The sequence below is a fragment of the Channa argus genome, chromosome 22 (assembly GCF_033026475.1).
Source record: "Channa argus isolate prfri chromosome 22, Channa argus male v1.0, whole genome shotgun sequence".
In the NCBI taxonomy this organism is placed as follows: Eukaryota; Metazoa; Chordata; class Actinopteri; order Anabantiformes; family Channidae; genus Channa; species Channa argus.
Genome location: NC_090218.1, coordinates 10558983 through 10580376, shown reverse-complemented (window position 1 = coordinate 10580376; position 21394 = coordinate 10558983). Strand labels below are relative to the sequence as shown.

The 21394-nt window shown below is 40.3% G+C and overlaps 1 protein-coding gene across 2 annotated transcripts; it reads right to left on the bottom strand.

Annotated features, from left to right (window-relative positions):
• Window positions 1–1152: 1152 nt before the first annotated feature.
• sec24a (SEC24 homolog A, COPII coat complex component) lies at window positions 1153–20587 on the bottom strand. Of its 2 annotated transcripts, XM_067491949.1 has the most exons (24): window positions 20199–20587; window positions 16698–17282; window positions 13566–13730; window positions 13092–13169; window positions 12444–12506; window positions 11747–11913; window positions 11147–11334; window positions 10890–10992; window positions 9822–9948; window positions 8412–8521; window positions 8168–8280; window positions 7831–7949; window positions 7542–7597; window positions 7025–7231; window positions 6525–6648; window positions 6123–6281; window positions 5492–5665; window positions 5256–5366; window positions 4141–4316; window positions 3759–3896; window positions 3446–3550; window positions 2876–2968; window positions 2687–2790; window positions 1153–2455 (listed from the first exon to the last, which is right to left on the bottom strand). In XM_067491949.1, exons 1-24 carry the CDS (start codon window positions 20257–20259, stop codon window positions 2341–2343), a joined length of 3441 nt encoding a protein of 1146 aa, XP_067348050.1. In that variant the 5' UTR covers window positions 20260–20587; the 3' UTR covers window positions 1153–2340. The 2 variants fall into 2 exon arrangements, with proteins under 2 accessions (XP_067348050.1, XP_067348051.1); XM_067491950.1 differs by lacking the exon at window positions 13092–13169.
• Between the last annotated feature and the right edge of the window lie 807 nt (window positions 20588–21394).

Sequence of the window (21394 nt, the reverse complement as noted above, 5' to 3'; positions counted from 1 at the left end):
CAAAATTAGACATTTTGTATTCCAGCAGTTTCTACATCAGAGATGCATTTCATAAAACAGGATAACCAGAGAAAATCTAAACTTCTGCTCCATTGAAGGGTTTTAATCACCAAAATAGCTCCATATTTAATAAAGTAGGTTTGATTTCTGTTAAAATGTACATAGATTTCTTTGGACAGTCGGGCCTGAGTCAGACCAGTTTTCAGGTTTAACCCGAGGTAAAACCAGCCACAGTTCTTCTTCATGACATTCATGACAAAGGGGCTTTGTGAAAGCTTTATTAAAGGTGATCCACTGCTTGCTGTAAAAATTTCTATCAGGTTAGAAAAATAAACCACCAGTAGGTCTAGAGTCTTATTGTAAATACGAAAGTCTATTTAAATGTCAGAAAGAAAATTGGTGGTATATTTGTAACATTGACAAATCTTGAAAAATTAGATTAGATTAGACATACTCATAGATGCCTGTTTTTTAGTTTGGGAGTTTTCTACAACTTATACTTGTTAGCATGTGTGTAAAGAGTTCTTACAAAAAAAAACGCCCACTACTTTCCTGAAGCACCTAAAGAAATCTCCCCTCAAAACTGGTTAACTTTTCAGTATCTCATCTGTTTTTCTGTCTGCCAAACACAGCTTCACACTTAGTGACTGGCTGCATTCAAATCATTTAAATGTTGTGGGGAGGACATCAAATCTTTCCAAAAAAAAAAAAAAAAAAAAAAAAAAAAGAGAGAAGTCACAGGTCATAATTTTCATTAGATTTCATTCATTGTGCACAGGTGAAGTCACAAGCCTTTGGTGTTAAAATCCAAGTTGCCAGATGTTCTCGATATTTGTCAGGTACGAGGTTAAATCCACAACTCAAGTCTGACTCTAGTCGAAGTCCACACCTTTGAAATTTACTCTGTAAACCCACAGGCTATTTTTATTTTAATCAGTTTTTTTATGAAAGAAAACTCTGAGATCAAAACATAGTTGTCTGCTCCTAAATACATTTTTGCTCATATAATACATAGATTACAAACTGTATGAAATCAGACCAAATGAAAAAACATCAGTTTATAATGTCAACTATATTGGTCCATACTCGTTTCCTGTAGTCTTCATTTTCACTTAATAGACACAGTTGACCCACCAACACAAACTACATATAAAAAGTCCCAAACTTTTTATTTTCTTAGCATCATTTCAACTTAAAAGTTTATACTAAAATCATCAGCATTTCCTTCACCTTTATATATTGCAGTCTTTTCAATATACAAGTATCAATAAGCATGATTAAAAGATCACAATGGCTTTGTTATGTCTGTGTTAAAGAAGTTCCCATATCCTATTATATTAAAACTTCTATATCTATATATCTATATCTTTCTCTCTCTCTCTCTTGTAATAGATACATAGATATAGACATATTACACATAGAGTCCGCATTTAAACAGATGTTTAATAAAAAGTGAGTTCCCATACAAGGCAATTATAGAATTTAATCAGATTGGGAGTCTCATAAATTAATTAATCAGGAAAAAGGAACAGAGGTGTCGCCAGAGGTGTTCTGAATGTCCAGAGAGAGAATGCGAGAGTTATTGAAGGACAGATCAGACGGATGAAAAGGCTTTTCCACTGCCACACGTTCAAGGCAGCAATGACATGGGAAGGGGTTCAATCGACCATTAAACACCTTTAACAACAGTCTACAGATTTGTTCGACACACAATTTTAATGAATATTAAAAAAAAAAAGAAAGAAAAAAAAAAAAAGCACGTTCTGTCCTTTAGGTGCAATGTTAGAGTGTTGTTAGAGCTCAGGTGTTCTGAATACAAATAATTCGATAACAGTCTCATAAACCTAGTCTTAAGCAGACACACACTTATTGATTTGTTTTAGTAGAGACTGTGCTTTTTCAACAGAAACACTCACACATCCGTTTGCTTGGACTGTATCAGTCAGCATTGTTCTACGAGAATAAACACTGATTCATTGGATCGTTGTCATCGTCATCGATTTCAATTTTTTTTTCTTCCAACGCATTGCTTCAGTTGAGTGAAAGGTGCCAAAATTAGCGTCAGACTGGATTCTCTTGTCGCTCCCAGTCTTCTCGCACTGTCTGTCACATAGTTTCAGTCGAGCGATGCTGAGTTCAGCTTGAAATATTTCTCAACCGAGATCATGGACCACAGCTGGAGATGGAGCCAGAGATATCCTTGAGTCCGCCACTTCCTGCCTTCTCTGTCACACACACACACACACACACACACACACACACACTATACATATACACACAGGCACACGTATGCACATGCTCACATCAGTGTTCCCTTCACTCCACAGTCCCACTGAAGATTTATTTGGAGATTTGCTGTTGGATGTGGAGCAGGAACTCGTAGTACGACAGGGCCGACTCTGTTCGGTCCTCGATCATGTTCTGCATAAAGCTTGCTTTGAGCTGACTCTCATCCCTGAGAACACCGACCAAAAAGTGAAAAAAAAAAAAAAAAAAAAAACCATGTTCAGAAGGCATCAGATTTCATTTCAATTATCCTTATTTTTTTCCCCCTTTAAATGTACTGAAATACAGACCTCTGTAAAAGAGTCTGGAACAAAAGACACATTTTTTTTATCCACCAGCAGTAGCATATTAACCTATTTGGCCGTTTATGCTCCAACACACAATGTGGTCTGTTGCTCACCTGATGACATGCAGCGAGGGGAAGAACGGCCTCTGCTCTCTCAGCCAACTGATGAAGGCCCTAGTTCTCTGAGACTCTGCAGTGTCCAGCTCCGGAAGCTGATACTATGAGAGATGAGAGCCGGTTAAGCTTTGCATCATTAGTGAAAAAAAAAAGAAACTGTGGCCGCTGTAACGCGAGGTTTCTTACCAGGTTATCAGGCACGGCAGCATAGCTGTGAACTCCCAGGACTTGTGTGAGGAAGTTGGGGTTGCAGTTTCTTCCAATCCACAAATACATCACCTTTGGATCAGAAAAGAGAGCTGGCTTTATGAAGGAAAAAGGATCAGCTGAAAATATTGTAAAACTTATACGAGAAGTGTATTTTGCCCTTGTTGTTTAAGGGACACATTTATTTTTTCCATAATAGTAACTGAGTGAAAATAATCTAGAATATAGAGCAAATACCAGAATTACTATCACTGTCAATGCCATAGCTCATCGATATCAGTGAAGCCTTCATCATAGAGAAAACTCTTTGATTTTGACCCCTGCTTTAACGTCCACAGCCCAAACTGCACCTCCATCCAAATGTCAAAACTTTAAGCTTTAATTACCTCTTTTTATACATAATATGAACCAAGGCTATGAAAAGAAAACCTAGCCAATCATTAAATTCCACTAACAAATCGTCAGTTGGATTTTTCCCTCAGGATTCAGCCTGGCTTGACACATCAGCTTTATTTCTGTTCGTCACGTGTGCTTCTTTTAAAAATGTACCATTCCAGTGTCCATGAGGAAAGCGCCTTCCCTGCTGAGCTTCTCCACAGACAGCTGCAGCACTCTGGGCTGAGGGATGGTCCGCTCGTTGACATTCAGAGCTCCCTACAAAAAGAAAAATGGTTATTGGGTTTAAAGTTCCCCTACAGGGAAGAAAAAATGTCTTAACCTTACAAATCAAAGTGTTTTTTTTCTTTGCTCAGTAAAACCATATAATCTACAACAACATTGTCTTTTCTAAAGCTGCCCAAACACGTATTTTATCTTATTATTTTTTGCTAATTCATCACAAAACTTGGTTGATGGTCCGTACCTCATCATTCAAATCATCAACGCGGTACAGAGCAGGGTGGACCATCAGCATGGCGTATGTCAGCGGCTGGTACTTGAGCTGACACATGGCAAACACTCGGTCATCCAGTCTGGTGCTGGTGCCTGTCCTGAAGGCTTTCTGCATGAGGCACACACAAAATCATGAAACTGAATTAATGAAAGCCCAATGGATCCTGGCAGAAGAGCTCAAAGGCAAATTAACTAAAAAAAAATAATTACTAGAAAAAAGTTCCACTGAGACTTCTCACCCATTGAGATTTTAGGTAAGTTAGGTAAAATTAACATGCAGGCAGAGATGGAAAAATTTCAGTGGAGAGGCAGAGGAAGACATTTATTCACTGGAATGTGTGAATAAAGCCGACCTGTTTGAGCAGGGCCAGGATGTAGAGGGGGAAGAGTCTGAGACAGGCCGGGGCCAGTAGACCGGGCTGCTGGATGGTCAACACAGACTGACGATAGGACATCAGCGAGTCAATGGCAGCATTGGTCATCGCGTCTCTGGCATCACTCAGACTTGCAGTCACCGAACGGTCCACAGCTAAAGAGAGGTACACATTTCAAGTCATCATTAGGAGGATCTAGTCCTTTTAAGCTCCTTTGGGCAGCATTTAAAGACTCACGATAGTTTGGCAATTCCAAGTGCCAGACTTGTTTTCACAGGTATTACGCATGTTGGGATTCTTTAAAAGGATAAAGCTTGTGGTTTTCTATATTTTTTTATTTTCAAACCATCTCCTACAGAGACTAAAAGCATTCAAAAGCTTTTTGGACTGTAGCATACATCCCCACTACTGAAATCACATCAGACTAAAAAGATCCAACAAGTGCACTTTTATGTATCCATCACATCTGATGCTTGTTGTCCATCCAACTCTGCAGCGCACATTACTAATTTGACAAGGAACTAGTGTGAAAAGGGAGTAGAGCAGTCTTTACAAATCGTCTGGAACAAAAAAGCAAATCGCAAAGTGCAGCCGTGTCTCACTGCTGTGTGTCTACAGCACAGAGTACTTTTACTGTTCTAATTAGACTGTGGGAACATATTACAGCAATTTTTCTTAATCCACACTTTACATGGCTTAGACTGATAATATACACGACTGTCCCACATTTTGAAGAAATCTTTAAACAAGCATCTGTTCTCTGAGTGAATGTAAGATGAGCCCGGATGGATCAGAATGCTTGCTATTTGACAGTTGCTAGGCAACCACAGCTGTCGCCACTCAAGTCCATCTGTCAGCGCTAATAACGATGAAGTGGATGAAAAGCCTGCAATGATTTCATATCAAGTCAATCAAAACAATGAAGAATAATTTCAAAGATGTTTCATGCAAATCCAGGTACTCGAGGACTGTACACACAAAATGAAGTAAAAACTACATAGATTTACACCGATTTGCAGCAAATATCAGCTAAAAGTGAAGCTAAACATTTCAAAGTACTCAACTGACAAGTACTTTTGCTAGCGTTTACATACCCATACAAGCCAGCAAGCCAGTAATGGCTTGTACATCAGCTCCAGCAAAGATGTCTGACAGAGAATTGACCACAGGGAGACACAAGGTGTGGACACGAATCCTCCTTTCTCCTGTAAAACACAATAATGTGTAATTTGAATTAGGAAAAGAAAAAAAAAAAAAAAAAAAAAAAAGACCAATTACTGCAATGGATTTACAGAACATAACACTCGTGGGTGTGTGATTGTATCTATACCTTTGCTGGATGTGTAAAGCAGGGCGGCCTGGAAAGAGACAACCTGCATGTCGTCCAAGTTTTCCTCGATGGACATCTGAACTGCAAAGCCGGCGTCAGGGTTCACATTGGGGAGGGACAGGAGGTCTGTGGAGCGCACAAAGAAGTTCCCGTGGAACGTGTGGATGGACAGACCTGCAGAAAAACAGCGAGACACAAATTCCATCAGGCTAGAGGAATCGCGCCAAATTATAAAGACGTGACTGAGATTCAACTGTAAAGTCATGGAGGAACACTAACGTTTTTTTTGCTGTGCAGCAGCTGTATTTGTTGTATGTACAGCATACAAATGAAAAATATTGTTTGTGTTCAAATATGATAAAAACCTTGTGGGTCGAGGAGCCATAAAGCACAAACATTTTGCTCATTTTGTTTTTAGAGCAGCCAGTCAGTGTCATTTACAGGAAAGTCAACGCAGCCCAATATATAATTTATAAGTAGAACAGTGCTGCAGAAAATATGAGGAAAAATAACAAAAATGCAGGGAGAGAAACTGAATATAATTTAAAGTTACAAGTTAATCTAATTAAATATTAAGAAAAAAATAACAGAGTTAACACTTGATCAAATTTCAGGTCACTTGCCAACTGACCTTTGGTACAGCGTATCCTCATGACGGCCTCAAAGCCGATCTTCCTGGTTAAGTATCTCTTCAGATCCTTCTGGAAACGCTCCAACTGAGCCGGGTTGTGCTGGTGGTGGTAAGAGGGATAGTAGTACACGCTCCCTGCAGAGTATCTGGATATGCAGCCTGGGAGACAGTATGAACATAAGAGAAGAGATGATGGAAAATGTAAAGGCTGATCGTCCTGTTTATACGAACAAAATACAGATTTTGTTCTCCTCCTGTGAAACTATTGTCCACTAATTCATTTAGACAGAGAATACCGAGATGAAATTAGCAGCATTAAGTACCGAGCACTTAACATAAATAAATCTTCCACCATTGTTTCCTCTGATTTTTCCTCCTAATTTCTGATTATCGCTGACTCACCCAGTGATGCCAGATCGCAGTACCGAGCGCTGAGCAGGAACAGGTCAACGGCAACCTGCTGGCCAGAACAGTCCAGGGCCAGCTTCTTGTAGAAGTCTGTTGCTGGGGATAAGTGCTGGACATCCTTAAGGGACAACACACCAGGGTAAGACATCACACCTTAAATATGAATGTAAAGCAACCATCCAAAATGATTATTATTAAAAATGTTGCCCATTTAGTTTTAGGATTCTCCTCTGAAGATCAACCGTATTCTATAAACTTTAAATATTCCATGATTAACCTGTTTGATGTATTTTACTAAATTCCAGATAGGAGACACCGCTCTCTGATCAAGATTTTGAATTTCATGATAAATTTTGATTAAATAAATGGTGGTTTCACACTTCTCTAACAAAACACTGTCAACAGTTGTGGCTTCATTTTATCAAAAATATCTGAAGTCACCACCTTAATCCTACTGAATGAGGTCCAGCACACAGAGAAATCAGAGTTCCTACCTTGGATGAGGCACGCTGATTGGGGTCCTCTCTGGACTGGAGTGCCCCCACGCCAAGATTAGGGAGCTGGGTCTGAAAGACAGACATGCGACCTCCGGTGGGCGACAGCAGCTTGAAGGCTGCCTGGAGAGCTGGACCCAAAGCAGACTGAGTCTCCATGGTCTTCTCAAATAAACTTGGCAGGCTCTTTAGCAGATCCTGCACAAGCTGAAAAAACAAGTACAGAATGTGAGTCTTCACTTTTCAAACAAGCTATTGGACCCTGAGGGGCAACCTGTCGTTTAAATTTTCTTCTAACTGCAAAGAGACCGGAGGGTGAGTCAAGTTGCATCTCACGCACTCGTGTGGCCTTAATGTTTAGAAATGAGGTGGCATCTTAAATATATCAGATATCAGTGTTACTTACTACACAGCATGAAGCTTTAGAATACAATTTGCTAAAAGTGAGCTACAGTAAAAATAATCATATGACAGATGAAGAGGTTTTTAAAATGTACTCAAAGGTAAAGTTTCAGACCTCTTTGCATTCATTGAGGTTTACTAGAAGGCTGTCTGGTGTTGGTAGAAAGATATCTGTGAAGAAAAGAAAGTGATGATACAAACAAATACAAGGCAGTTACACAGTGCAATTACGATAAAGTCAGACATTTAAAAGAACATAAATCAGAGTGTTTGTGAAACAACTGATAAGATCAAGAACTAAATGAAGAAATTCAATTGTTCAATTCTGCAGTACGTTTGCAGACAGCCGGTGTCATGTTAATAAAGTAACCAGTGTTTGGCCTTTGCCAACGGCCTCTTCTCACCTTCGATGTCAGACACAATGAGCATCTGAGGCTGGGCGAGTCCCTCCTGGAGGTTGTAGAAGTGGATGGTGCTGTCAAAGGTGATGAAGCCCACCTTTGTCCGTGAGTCTCCAGGAAGCCTAAAATACACACAAACCCACGTTTTCATTTTCCTTCAAGCTACAATGACAGAGATGACCTACTTTAAGTTTTCTTTACAGATCCCATTATAACTAACTAAGACATTATGCTACTTCTGACTTAAATTACTTTATGGCAACGAATAAAGAACTTTTTTTTTTAAATATAGTAGTCTTTTTAACATATGCAATAACTGGAAATGAAATGTTTTACATACGCATTGATGTTGTCCTGCAGTGACTGACAGAACACATTCAGGTAGCCAGTCTCCACTGCATTGTGGGATACGTCCAGAACAAAGAGGTAAACAGCAGGCTGTGGTGGCCTCAGCTAGACACAAATCAGGGTGCACGAATTACATTACTTAGGTCAATAAAAGACCGATATTGCACTAAAAAGAAATATGAGCATGCAGATAAGACGAATCAGGACCAGAGTCAGTGCAGACTGTTGAAACTCACCATGTATTCTGAAGGAGCAATGAACTCAATAGTGGCATTTTGGACTTCAGGTCTTTTGTGTGGCTCTCCATACGATCTGCTGACTGGGTTGTACATAAATTCCTCTGGAACTACATACAGAGACAAATAGAAAAAAACCCAGCGAGGGTTCACTATTAAATTGTGTATGCGTTCAGTTTGTCTGCATTTCAATTCTCAGTCTAAGTAACTTGGTTGTATGTGTAACTCAATCGCCTTCATTCGCCATTGTCCCAAGTTTCAAACGCCTTTGAAATGCAGCAGTTTACCTTTTAAGCATTTTCAGGCACTAACTTTAACCACAACGAGTCCCAAACCATTCGTCATTAAACTTATATTTGCCATTAGCTAACTAGCTACCAGGCTGGCTAACACATACTGGATAAATAACAATTCAGGCTTCAAACCACTAAACATTGTAATTGCAATTAATCAGACTGTCCATAGTTATTTGCAAATGTTTTATCTGATCCCAGTTTATTGTAAAGGAACATTTTTCAAGTTGTAATAATTCAAGTTATTATACTATTATAGGAGCTAATTAATTTGTACATCTGAAAAGTCAGATAGTCTCTCTATCTATCTGTATCTATTGATTTAGTTTGTGAACCCCCCAACAGCCCATTCCCATCCCCAGCTTTTCTCTCTCTGGTCCAAGCCCGGTAAAAGTCGTGGACGGTTGTGTCAGGAAGGGAATCTGGCGTAAAAACTGTGCCAAATCATCATGCGGACAATGATTCGCTGGGGCCAGCGACCCTGAACTCACAAGCCAAAAAAATACTTTTAAAAAAAAATCTACATAAAATAAAAAAAATAATCCTGATATTAATCACTGGGTGAGGTTTAAAATGAATATAGAAATGAGGTACTATGACTCAATGATCCTTTTTTTCCCTCTCTCTGCTGAGCAGGTACAGCTGGTAGAGGGAGGGTGGCTTGTTTATTGTGGAGGCTGCTACACAGACTCCACCAGAACCTGCTCAGTTATTAAGTTATGAGACAAACCAGGCTACACAAGAGCCATAACATACAGTGAGCTGTGGTTGAGACGTAAACATGGTCTCCGTGGGGGTGTTTTAACAAACTACTTTTATTGGCTTTTTACTCGCTGAGCATATTAAGTAAACTGCTCTAAAACCAAGTAAAAACTGTTAAAAGAAGCAAAACTATTAACCAGTAGTTGTATTTTCCCATCATGCACTGCATCTTTTTCTACTCTTAAAAACATAAATATACCTGATCATATCTACAATAAAACTTCTGTTTTTGGTTGAACAATTCTTAAAATGCAGCTTGAAAAAAAACCTCTTTGATTATTTCATGGAAAACAACATTTTGCTGCTGTAGGACTCGTCTAGTCCCTCAGGTCATCATGTCTCTTCGATGCCTTACCATCATTGACCCGATAGCACAGGTTACACTTCCACCTCCTCTGGTCCAGGAAAGAGACAAAGGGGTTGATGTAGGTTCTGCAGGACCGACACCTGACGATGGTGCTGGATGTCACCACAGGAAGTTGCTGTGGGGATTCAAAAACATAACAAATCCTGAGTGAAAAGAGCCTCTGGATAAAGTCATTTTTTATAACTCATTGCAACTGACATTTCAATAAAGACATGCTTGTTGTTGTGCAATGTCTCTCCTGCAGGAGAAAACAAATCCATTCTGACATATTTTCTCCCCGGGGCGTGTTTAGTTAATTCCGACTCTGAAAAAAAATGAGTTGAGGATTCTCTCTGTTTAATCAGTACTTATCTGATCTGGGCACATTAGCACTGGTGGCCTTGATAATGTCATGGAGGACAAAGGTCAGCACGGCCACTCTGAGCAGTGGCTGTGCAGCAACATATGATGCAGTGTATAACAGATGTGGTAGATGTACATAACGCAATACTCAAGAAAAAGTACAAGCATAAACAAACTCTCCAAATTAACCAATTTGGGTGCTGACAGGTGGTTAACCCATTATTAATATTGTGGCTGATCAATGTATATTAATTATTTTCTCAATACATCTATGTATTGCCCAGTGATATCATCATCACACCACAAAATATCTCTGCAGTGCATTTCTTACAAGGTATCATTGGAGGCCAAGGGATAAAAGGTATATTATACATTTCTATATTCAGCTTTTGAAGTTACAGAAGTTCCTGTTACAAAATAATTAGGTTGATTAATTAAAGCATACTATGAATTTGGATACGAGGATGCACAACAAAATGCTTTGATCCTTCTCTCTTCCACCCCTCACACCCACAGAGACCCATTGTCTCGAGTCTTTCAATAACATAATACAACCAGAAAGAAGCCTGTTTAAGCACAAACAGAACATTTTGTTTCCCCAGGAAAAACAGAGCTGCGTTGACTGTGTTCCTTGTAATACCAGTTAGACCACAAGGTTATTAAAACATGCTGAGAATAACAAGGTTAATGAAATTGACTGAATCAAGGTGTTACCGAGAGGTCTTTGAAAGGGTGGAGCAGCAGGCCGAGTGGCATCTTGGCTTTATTAAGAAGAGACTGAGTCTGAGGGATGCTTGTCAGCGTGGAACGAAAAACCCTGGAGACGCACAAACACAGAATTTCAGTATTTGAACTACATTCAGAGATGACTGCTGCCGGTTTTACGCCCGTGTAGCAGAACAGTCTGTGGGTTTTTGGTTCAAATCAATGGCGGCGTAAATGGTTTTCTGGCGGTTTATTCTACAGCTTACTCCGGGTTGCAGTTCAGCCTCTGCAGGTCCTGGGGAAGGCAGGGTGTTGGGGCTGGGATTGGGCCTGGTGGCAGGAGGTTCCTTTCCTGCAGCAGGTTGAGCACTCTCAGGGCCTCTGGGGTGTTGGATTGGAGGCTCATGGCTGCCAACGATGGACTCAGCTGGGCCGGCCCTGGACCAACAGGAGGCTGATTGAAGGGAAAGGAACAAACTATTCATTTAATCTATTTACCAAAAACGTATAACAACCAAATCCATTTAACCCTGAAAGCTACCTATGCTTTGATGAGCTGGTACAGATTTCAGTTGATAGTCACTGCCCCAAAATGTATAAAAAAATAATAATGATAATTTGTTCAAAAATATCTGACGCTCTACAGTCATGGTACAACTAAATGCAGTCAAAAAAAAAATATTGTATTTATTTATAAACTCTTTTGCAAGTGTAAAAGAGTATTGCGTATGTTCAACATGACAAACAAATGCATGCGAGAGGTAGCAGAGCAAATGGATCCTTTACCACATGAAGAGACATTTTATATGCAAAATGCTCTAACAGCACGAAATCAGTGCATAGCATGAGGCTCCCTACATTCTCACCTGCTGGTATTGCTGAGGTGCTTGAGTGTAAGGCTGCGTGGCGGCTTGGATTGTAGGGTGCATGGCAGAGGCGGAACTGTGGGGAGCGGAGGTGTTCTGGTACCCAGGGGGAAGGGAGGGGTAGTGTCCCAAGTGCCGACCAGGGGGCCCAGGCTGGGGCAGGCTAGCTGTGGAAGAAAACACAAGTTCAGCTTAGTTGAGAAACCAAACCTGATGGGGTTACTGAAAAAAAATGAACACCCTTAAATCGTGGCGCTGGACCAATCACAAGAGATCCTAATGAAAAGGCCAAACCAAGAACACATTAATTTGATTTCTCAACACTATCCAACTTCCAAGGTCTGCTGGTAGCACTACGATTCACAAAATAACAGAATGTAAATGGCAGATTTGGTGAGGACCACTATCTTCAGTGGGTTAATACACATTTGGTGGCTGATGAGTGGAGTTGTAGATGATGGTTAATGTGGCCGAGCGAAAACAAACACCATTAGCAATGTTATACGATGATAAAGGAACATGTCAGCCAAACCCAGTGTAATGGAATAGCTCTTTAATGCCTTTGTAATAGTTTGTGGAGAAGACACATAGAGGGGGCATTTTTTAACTCCTCCTTTCGACACAGACGTGGACATATTTATATTTTTGTTATGATTAAGTATTATATTAAAAATGAATTGGCAGAAAATAGCCTTACCCATTTTGTTGTCAACATGATTATAGCTGTTGGATGCTGGTGGGCCACTGCCAGCCACAGTTCCTGTGCAAGCAAAGATGTGACGTGAATAATCTTATTGACAGTTTTTGCTATTGCTATGACGGAAAATGGATAACATTCAACGACAGAGTGAGATATAAAGAGGATGGACATTAACACGTATTAAAATATTATTTATGATGCTGAAGTTAGAAGAAAGTATTGCAATGAAACAGTTGTACTTAAGTACTTAAGACGTTTAGTCAGAATTCATCACATGAGCAAGATGGTGAAGGTGGATGACAAGAGAGTCAAACTACCAACAAGAAATATGTGTCACCAGGGATGCACTGATACTAACAAAACATTGGGCTAAAGCAGCACTTGAAAGCCAGCTACAGAAGCACAAGTTATAGAAATCAACGCGAAGCATATTGGCCGATTACTTAACAAGTCATCTGCACCGTTCTCCAACAGACTGGAGCTGATTCTGCAAAGCTTCGTATTTGGCAAGAATACAATAAAAAAAAAAAAAAAGACATCTGAAAAACAAACTGCATCCCTGGATACAATGAACAACAGCACGGAGATGACAAGATGGACAGCACGGACACAACAAATAACAGCTACTGAGAGACTTGGCCACACCTGGACATTCAATATCTCCTTCCTGGCAGTCGGGCTCAGTGGGGGATTGAGTGCAGTTAACAGCCGCCCCACACTGAGCTGGCAGGTAGAGAAAGGCAGGAAGGGGAAACAACGGAAGGTGATCAGATCAAAAAATCGCTAACCCAAACTGATATAACATCACAACAATTCACTTTACCGTACAAGTATCTGAACCCTCTGTGATACCAGAAGTTAACATGTTTTCACCCACGGATTTTTTTCAAATACTTGGTTTCCAGGCAAGTGGTTGAAAAAGCTTAATGTCAAGTCCCATTGCTCCATCTTCTCTTTACTTAGCAAAGTGGATTCCAAAACTTTCAAATTAAAGTTTCTGCCAGGCTGTTGGCTGGAAATGTATTAGTCTTTGTAAAATCTAACTTAATATACAACATGTGTCACAATAAAATAACATGACGTTAATGTGCTAAAATTTTAAAAGAAAACAAAACTTACCATCAACTTTAGGGGGCGGCGGTGTGGCATTGGCTATTGGGGGTCCAGTGGGAGGGGACGTAGGTTTCATGGCTGGTGGTGGTCCTGTTGGTGGGGGCCCATAGGAAGTTCTGCCTGGTTGGTATGTGTGGGAAGCCATGGGATTCACTGGTGGAGGTGCGGAGCCTGGCGATAATAACCAACAATTGGCCTCAAACTAATAAAAATTTTTTTTTAAGTAAGTAAGTGAATAAATAAATAAAATAAATATAAGTATTCACAGCGCTTCACTTTTCCACATTTTGTTATGGATCAAATTCATTATTTTTCTCGAAATTCTACAAACAAAAGCCAATGACAACATGAAAAAAAGTTCTTTGGAAATTCTGCAAATTTATTTAAAAATTAACTAACTACATAAGTATTTACCGCCTTTGAGAAACTTGTGTACTTTATTTTATTTTCAAGAAATGTGCAAAGAGTTCAAACAAACATCTTTCACATTGTCATTATGTGGTATTGTTTGTAGAATTTGGAGGAAATAATGCATTTGATTTATTTTGGGTTGTATATAAGGCCGTAACATGTAGCTCAGTTGGGTAAAGCCCCTGTGGTCCGTGGTTCGATCCCTGGTCCCGGCTATATATCAAAGTGTCTCTGGGCAAGAGACACAATAATTACTGAATAAGAGCTAAATTCACTGAACCCCTAACAGCCCATTTCCCTCCCCAGCTGTGCAGTGCCGGTCTACCAAGTCGGGTAGAAATCGAGGAGGGCTGCGTCAGGAAGGGCATCCGGCGTAAAAACTGTGCCAAACATGGGGAAAATTAGCCGCTGTGGGGGACTCTGAACTCACAGGATACGCCGAAAGGACAAAAAAAAAAAAAAATAAAAAGGCTGTAACATATCAAAATGTGACACTCATCAAATACAACTGAGAAAATGCAGCAAATCCTTTTAACATTATCATAAAAAAAGCTAAATTCTTGATTCCAGGAAGCTCAAAAAGCCTCATCACTTTATCCATAATTATTGTGAGATGATAAACTTTCACTAACAACCATTATAATCAGAGTGAGTACTTCTGAAATGAACATTACTGTGCCATGTAAAACAAGTAACTCGACCATGTTACCACCTTTCTTGCAGACATGAGGCTCCCTGGAGGTGTTATAATATTATAAGCTATGAGTGGAGGCAACAACAACAACAACTGGTGGCACGACAGTCATTCAGCTAATGTCAAAACTGCGACCGTATTGACAGAACAGCCAGTTCAGATGTGTCCGGAGGCAAACAAGGGGGATGAATTTATTGAATAGTAAAAACAGCAAACATGTGAAAGTGCTGTTCAAAAGTTGTGGATAGAACCAATCACTTGTTCTGGTACCACCTCTACTGAGGTTCCAAACAAGTTGAGACAATACCAGAAGTTGACATGAAAACACTGCAGTCTACTGGTCAGAGAGAACCGTTACTACACAACCACAGTCATCACATCATCAGAACTCTGATGAATCGCTTCCCAAACTCTCTTGAACTTGTTCAGCACTCGTTTGACTTGCTGCCTCCAACCTCTTCTGGAAAAAACATTTGTCTCCTTGCTGTGCACACCGAGAATCGAGAACAACATTTCACTGATGTCCTCAGCTGTTCTCCTGTGTGTGGTGTTGAAGTTAACGTCGGAGCACTTTTAGGCAGCGCCGCTGTGACAGCCAATAACATTAAGGGGGTAATATCTGCAGTGGAAAATGCAGTACCTGGTATCAAGACATGGCTTGTGAGGGTGACTATACTTTCTGCAGTGAGAGAAAATGGCAACTGCAAATCTTAAATTATTATCTATGAAGGAAGAAGCAAATAAGCAACGCAGAGGAAAACTGGTGGCATAATTAAGGACTAAAATTACTACACTGCATATTTGGCACTGCGCTATTGCATAGATTGCAAAATACTTGTGACTGGAGACTAAACCATATAGAGCTGTACAATTAAACTTTTAGCAGCACAAACTGTCCCAGCAGATCATTGTCGCTGCTGAAACGTGTGACATTTTAAAATTGCTTTAAAATATACATTCCAACAAGGAAAACTGGTTTTCAGAGTAGCCATTGTACTGGTCAGATGTGTTCCATGGTGCTTCTGGGGGAAAGGTCACTGAATTCAAGCAAACTCTTTTGCATGCGCACAATAATGCTTAAGTCAATGTGCCCATAGATCTGAGAGATATGCTGCGAACAGACTGTGGCAATCATGTGACCTCTGCTTTTATGCAGAAGTGCAGCACTAAAGATAAGACCCAAAACTAAAAAAAGGAAATCATGGTTAATTTAAACAAAAATGTCATTCAAAATGTGGCAACAGATTACACACACAACTTCTATTATACTCATATGACTCAACAAAGCCACTTCCTCCAGACAAAACATCAATGATTAGTTGGAAAACAAAGTAACTGAGATTCACTGACTGGAATTTTGTTTTTGACACTAATCTAAATACTTCAGAATTGAGGTAACCCTTAAGCTCCCTTAAGACAAGAAACTACAACCGGAATTTATGAAAATGTTTTAAAAGCACAGGCGATACGGTTGTGTGCATTCTGCAAATACTAAGGGTAGAAAGCAGTTATTTTGGAAACACAATCTGCACCAGAAACTGAAATTGAAATTTGGATTTGTCCTAAAAGCCACGTCATGCCTGCCATAAATCCGAAACAATAAAATTTATATTTGAACTTCGTACAAATTTAGAGCCAAAGAGACTCTGTGCCTGGAAGGAAGCCAAAGGGAGCAGGCAGACAACATGTTCAGGAGCAGAGGGCAATGTCCAGCTCCAACATATCAGCAACTTTAGATATGAATATCTGCAGCATGTCAGTGAAAGAGAACCAAAATAAATTAAAAAAGACATTAGTCCTTCTGTAGAGCTTTTTGCAAACAGAGACTTTGTGTTGAAATGATTACAGTAAAGAAGACCCTAAAGCTTAATTGGCCAAAGTTTACAAGATTTCATTGAAACCCAAAAGAAGATTCACCTTTTCATTGCTCTAATCCAGTACCTGCATCATTTGTGAATTTTTGCCTCATCTCTGCACAATTATTTCACCCGTCATTTGAAAATAAAAATAAATTTTGTGTTTTGTGTTCGTACCTGGCTGTGTGTATGCATGTAGAGAGGTGGGAGGCAACCCTGGGCCTGAAGGATGGCTGGCGCTGTGGGGGGGGTGGGCTGGTGGTGCGGAACTGTAAGCTGCAGATGATGGAGGTGGCGGTGCTCTCAAGCTTGCACCTGGGTTCACATGATTTGTCACAGGACCACGAGGAGGTGTGCTAATGGAAGTGAGGGTACCCATTGGTGGTGGAGGGCCTGTGTTGTACTGCCATGCTGGAGCCATAGGCTGCAGCTGCTGGGGACCTGGGTAGTAGCCACTAGAAGATACTGGAGGAGGGGTATGTGTGGCCTGAGCAGTGGGAAGCCTAAAACCAAGGCTGGGGCTAGCAGATAGAGGAGGGGTATGGGAGGGAGGTACAGCAATTGGAGACCTGTTCAACAGTGGCTGGCTTGGGGGAGCTGAGTAGGAAGTCAGTGGATGACCAGGCTGGTAGGAAGAGGGGTAGAGTCCAGGGCCAGGGGGTGGGGGAACTTTGGCCTGCATTGGATTGTAGGTCGGTTGATGAGTCATGCCATAGTTAACCCCCGGCAGCTGCTGCAGGGCGGCTGGATTCTGTGATGGACCTAGAGACCAGAAGAACAAAGTTGAGGTACATTAAATTATTGCACATTTCTCTTCTCCAAAACAACACATATACAGCTGTCAACATCACAGTGAAGTGCACATTACTTCTAAAATGTGTCAATTTCATTCTTCTGTCAAACAACTCTCCAGCAGTGCTGCCACTGTGATGAAAGGAAAACAGCCTGTTAGACTCCCACCTGTGTACCAGATGCCACTTAGCTTGAGGATCGAAGCTATTGGTTATAGTCCTGTCATGCTTGACCAGGACCATCATGGGACATACAAGCCCATCTACTACCTTTGCAGACAGATGTTTGTGATTCAAGTGCCATTAAGTTGAAGCAAATCCTTGGATTTAAATCTGAAACACTTTTAAATGGTATATGAAAGACAGATGACGACACAGGATGAAAAGCACTCACATCCATGAAATGACCAATAAACTGACAGCCCAGGGGCTAATCTCTTTACCTGGATTTAATTCAGAATAAGCTGGCTTCAGTGACAGTGAGTGTGTGCGTCTTTCATCCATGTGTGACATCACTTTCCTCAACACAGCAGCAAGCACCACAGACATAACACATAGTTAAAAATGTTATTGTGTATTGTAAAGATACAAGACTATAAAATGGTTCTTGTTCTGCAAAATGCCAAAAATCATTATCATGAACATTGGTGTTCTAAATACTAGATGATGCAAAACTATGCAAACCGCAAAAAAAAAAAAAAAAAAAAAACATCTCTCACATACTTGCCTATTACCCGTGTACTGTAAAGCCCAAAATAGATCATTGTGGCAATTAATGTAAATGACAGGTTACCTAAATAACAATCTAACAGGTAGACAGTGTGTGTGGTTAAATTACTGCTGTTTGCACACTAAATAATTACATAATGCAAACAGTTTGACCGCTTTCCACTGGAAGCACAGCTAGGTCAGCAGTGTGAGAAGGGATTAAAAAACAACTCCTCTCAATAAACGGGGATAGGTGACGCCACACAGTCCAACTCAATTCGCTTTATAAAAACTAATACAGCTCCTTCCCATTTAAAAAAAGAGCCAAGATCGATATGCTGACTGGTAAAACACAAAGGGAAATTTTTAAAAAGTGTCCAAAACTGAGGAGTACAGGAAAGTTTAAAATGATTGACACCACCTTTACTATTTTAGTCTTTGGTCCAAGTCCACCCTATTATAGCTACTGTTTCATTACAGCCCATTTAATTTACATTAAGTCGATGTGAATAAAAACAATGAGAAAACACTATTGAGCGGAGAAGATTTCTAGTGTGTGCTAATTACAGTAGGCCAGCTCACTACATTTGCCTTTGGTCTTCATACTATTTGATAATCAGCAGTTACAGAATCTAAATGTGAGGTGTGGCAGAATTACACAGATACTCACTCACGTTTGAATTGACTGTTAAAATTAAAGGGTTATTTAATTGATCTTTAATTTGTTTCCTAGGGTTCTATTTTGGAGAGTACATGAATGGTATTAAACTGCCTTCTGCTTTCACCGTGATAAAAATATTTTTCTGCTTATAGCTGCTTTTCTGTTCAGCTGAGATCATGTGGTTGCTGATACTACAGAGATTGTAGTCTGGTCAACCTGCTGTGCCAGGTGACATCATCTAACGTTAAGAAACTCTTCTGCCTTTAGTAAATTAATCATTTATCTGCTAAATGTAATAACACTCATCTACATGTACTCTCCAAACTAGAACCATAAGGAGCAAGTTGAACATTGGTGAGAGCCTACAGCAAGAATGAGAATCATTGTTCTGAAAACAAGCACTTCATCCAGCTTTATTGACATTTTCTCATAGTTTGTTTCTACTGTCAGAAAAACACATTGTTTTCAGACTGAGCAGAGCTCAAAGAACAGAGCAGGGCTGACGACATTTAGTCATCCATTTGATTCGAAGCTGACAGGAATGAGATTAAAGAGGAATACAGGGGGAAAATTGGAAGTTTAAACACCCGTTTATCTACAGCCTTATAAAACCGACTGGGAGACTGTAAACAGGACTTGCGATGGCTTCATCTGCACAGTGCACTGAAGCTCCCTTACAGGCATAGATAAGAAAAGCAGCTGAAGGTTTACACACAATTACACTTTTGTCAGCTGTCACTGTGCGTGCTTAGACTGCTTTCTCATAGGAACCAGACAGAAACGTGGGTGATCTCAAAAGTGGAGTAGTGAAAGTAAATGGTTGAGCCTGGAGAAAGCTCGGCAGCAACATATCTGGATCATGCCCAATGTGCCACATGTACAGTATAGCGTAGAACGAAAACAAGCCAGAGGTTTTAGCCTTCTAAAAATTGGTGTTGCTCAACACGCAAGCAACTAATAAATCAGTGAATAAATGATCAGATACGCAAATGCGAGTCATAACTCGCTGGTTAGATCCTTAAATGTGACACTAAAGTTGTTCCTAACCGAGCAGCTTGACAAGTGATGAATAGCTGCCAAGTTACTGGTGTGATCACATCATCGCCGTTATGTTTAACTATATTGTGAAATGATTGGACAAACTATCTAACTTAATAGTGATGATGTCTTCGGTTTGTCAACCTGTTGGTTTGCTATTTGAGTTACACAAATCAAAAGGTAACTTTAACTCTAGCAAACACTGGCTAACTTGATAGTAGTTAGCAAGACAGTTATCGTACCATCATGATGGCAACTATTTTTGTCCTCGTAAGTCGGTAAGGTAACACAGGTCAAGATTAACCTCAGTTCTCCCCGCGTACCTATAGCTGACAGCTCGGTCCTGCTCGGCTCCCTTAAGTTACAGCCATTCGCTAACAGTTAGCAATTTGCCACAGATTTGGTTCTACTGTTAGTTAGCTTGTTCGTTGCGTTAAGAGGAACTTGGACTAACTTTCCTTGAATGTAAATGTTACTCACCATTCGCATAGACTTGTCCCGACCCTGTCCCATTCTGGGAGTTGAACCCCGCCGTTGACATCTTGAAATAGACACCAAGATCTAATTTAGAGGTGCTTGGCTGGCGAATAGCTAACGTTAGCTGCGTCTATAGCTAGCACGCTAACTAGCTGGTAGTCGAGGGGTAACGTTTCAACCTGTAGCTCTGACGATGTTGCGTAACTCGAAACACGGCGTCGTCTCTTAGTTTCTCGAAAGAGTTATTTAGCTCTCTTGTTGGCGATCACACGGTCATGGCTATTACCGAACCCCCGTTCAGCTACCTACGTGTGAGTAACGATAGGCCTTGTCAGAGTAATCGTGTGAACCACTTCTCCTCTTTTCGCCGGAAGTTGGGATCACCTAGAAGGATCAACTTAAACCCCGGGCATGCGCAGTGTGTACACGTGGCATTTCCTTTAGTGCTCTGCATTTCGAGCGTCCTGGAAACAAGAGGAAGAGGAATATTCTACCCGCTTCAACCGTCCGACTTATGTACAGCTACAGTGTTTTTATATTTTGTTGCATCTGACAGAATGAGTCATTTCTGTTATGTACTTCGATTACAGAACACGCCTATTAGGCACAGAGGCCATAAACAGTTGAACAATGACCAAAAAGAGGCAGGCAAGGCGGCAGTGAAAGAACAAAGTTACATACTAAATAACCATGAAGATATAATCATGCCCCAGAAGACCCCAAAGAGACAGTTAGGAACAAATATAGACACAAACTGACTCTGACAGATCAGAAACTGAAAGTATGTACGCAGTTAAAATTGATTATGATCTTCTGAGATATACTTGTAATGCAATGCATCAAGCAAAACCAAACCCGCCTCAGGTTCACAAAGAAACCAGAATATAACACAAGATTAGATATATCATCACACCATCTTGTTGGAAAGCACCAAATTTACGTTAATGAAATTGGCCTAATGATTTTCTCATAATCAGGCCAAATTTGCTCAACAGAATTTTTTTTACACGAATTTAGATAATAAATACTACAGAATGATCATATATTTAAACAGCTCCCATGCACATCAGCCTATTAATGTGTTTTGTTTTTTACGTTTTTAAAAGCTATGGGAATAGAAATATAAATACACATAGAAAGTCACTTTATTTTAGTTCCCTGCCGGAAAGATGATTGTGAAACATAAACAGGAAGCGGCT

What these genes read in the sequence shown, in the direction of transcription:
- sec24a (XM_067491949.1), bottom strand. Translation starts at nt 20,259, where the DNA reads ATGTCAACGGCGGGGTTCAACTCCCAGAATGGGACAGGGTCGGGACAA. An exon ending in ACATGCATACACACAGCCAG is followed by an intron (nt 13,731 to 16,697) that starts GTACGAACACAA and finishes TATTATCGCCAG; the next exon opens with GCTCCGCACCTCCACCAGTG. An exon ending in TTGCTCCTTCAGAATACATG is followed by an intron (nt 8,281 to 8,411) that starts GTGAGTTTCAAC and finishes ATTTGTGTCTAG; the next exon opens with CTGAGGCCACCACAGCCTGC.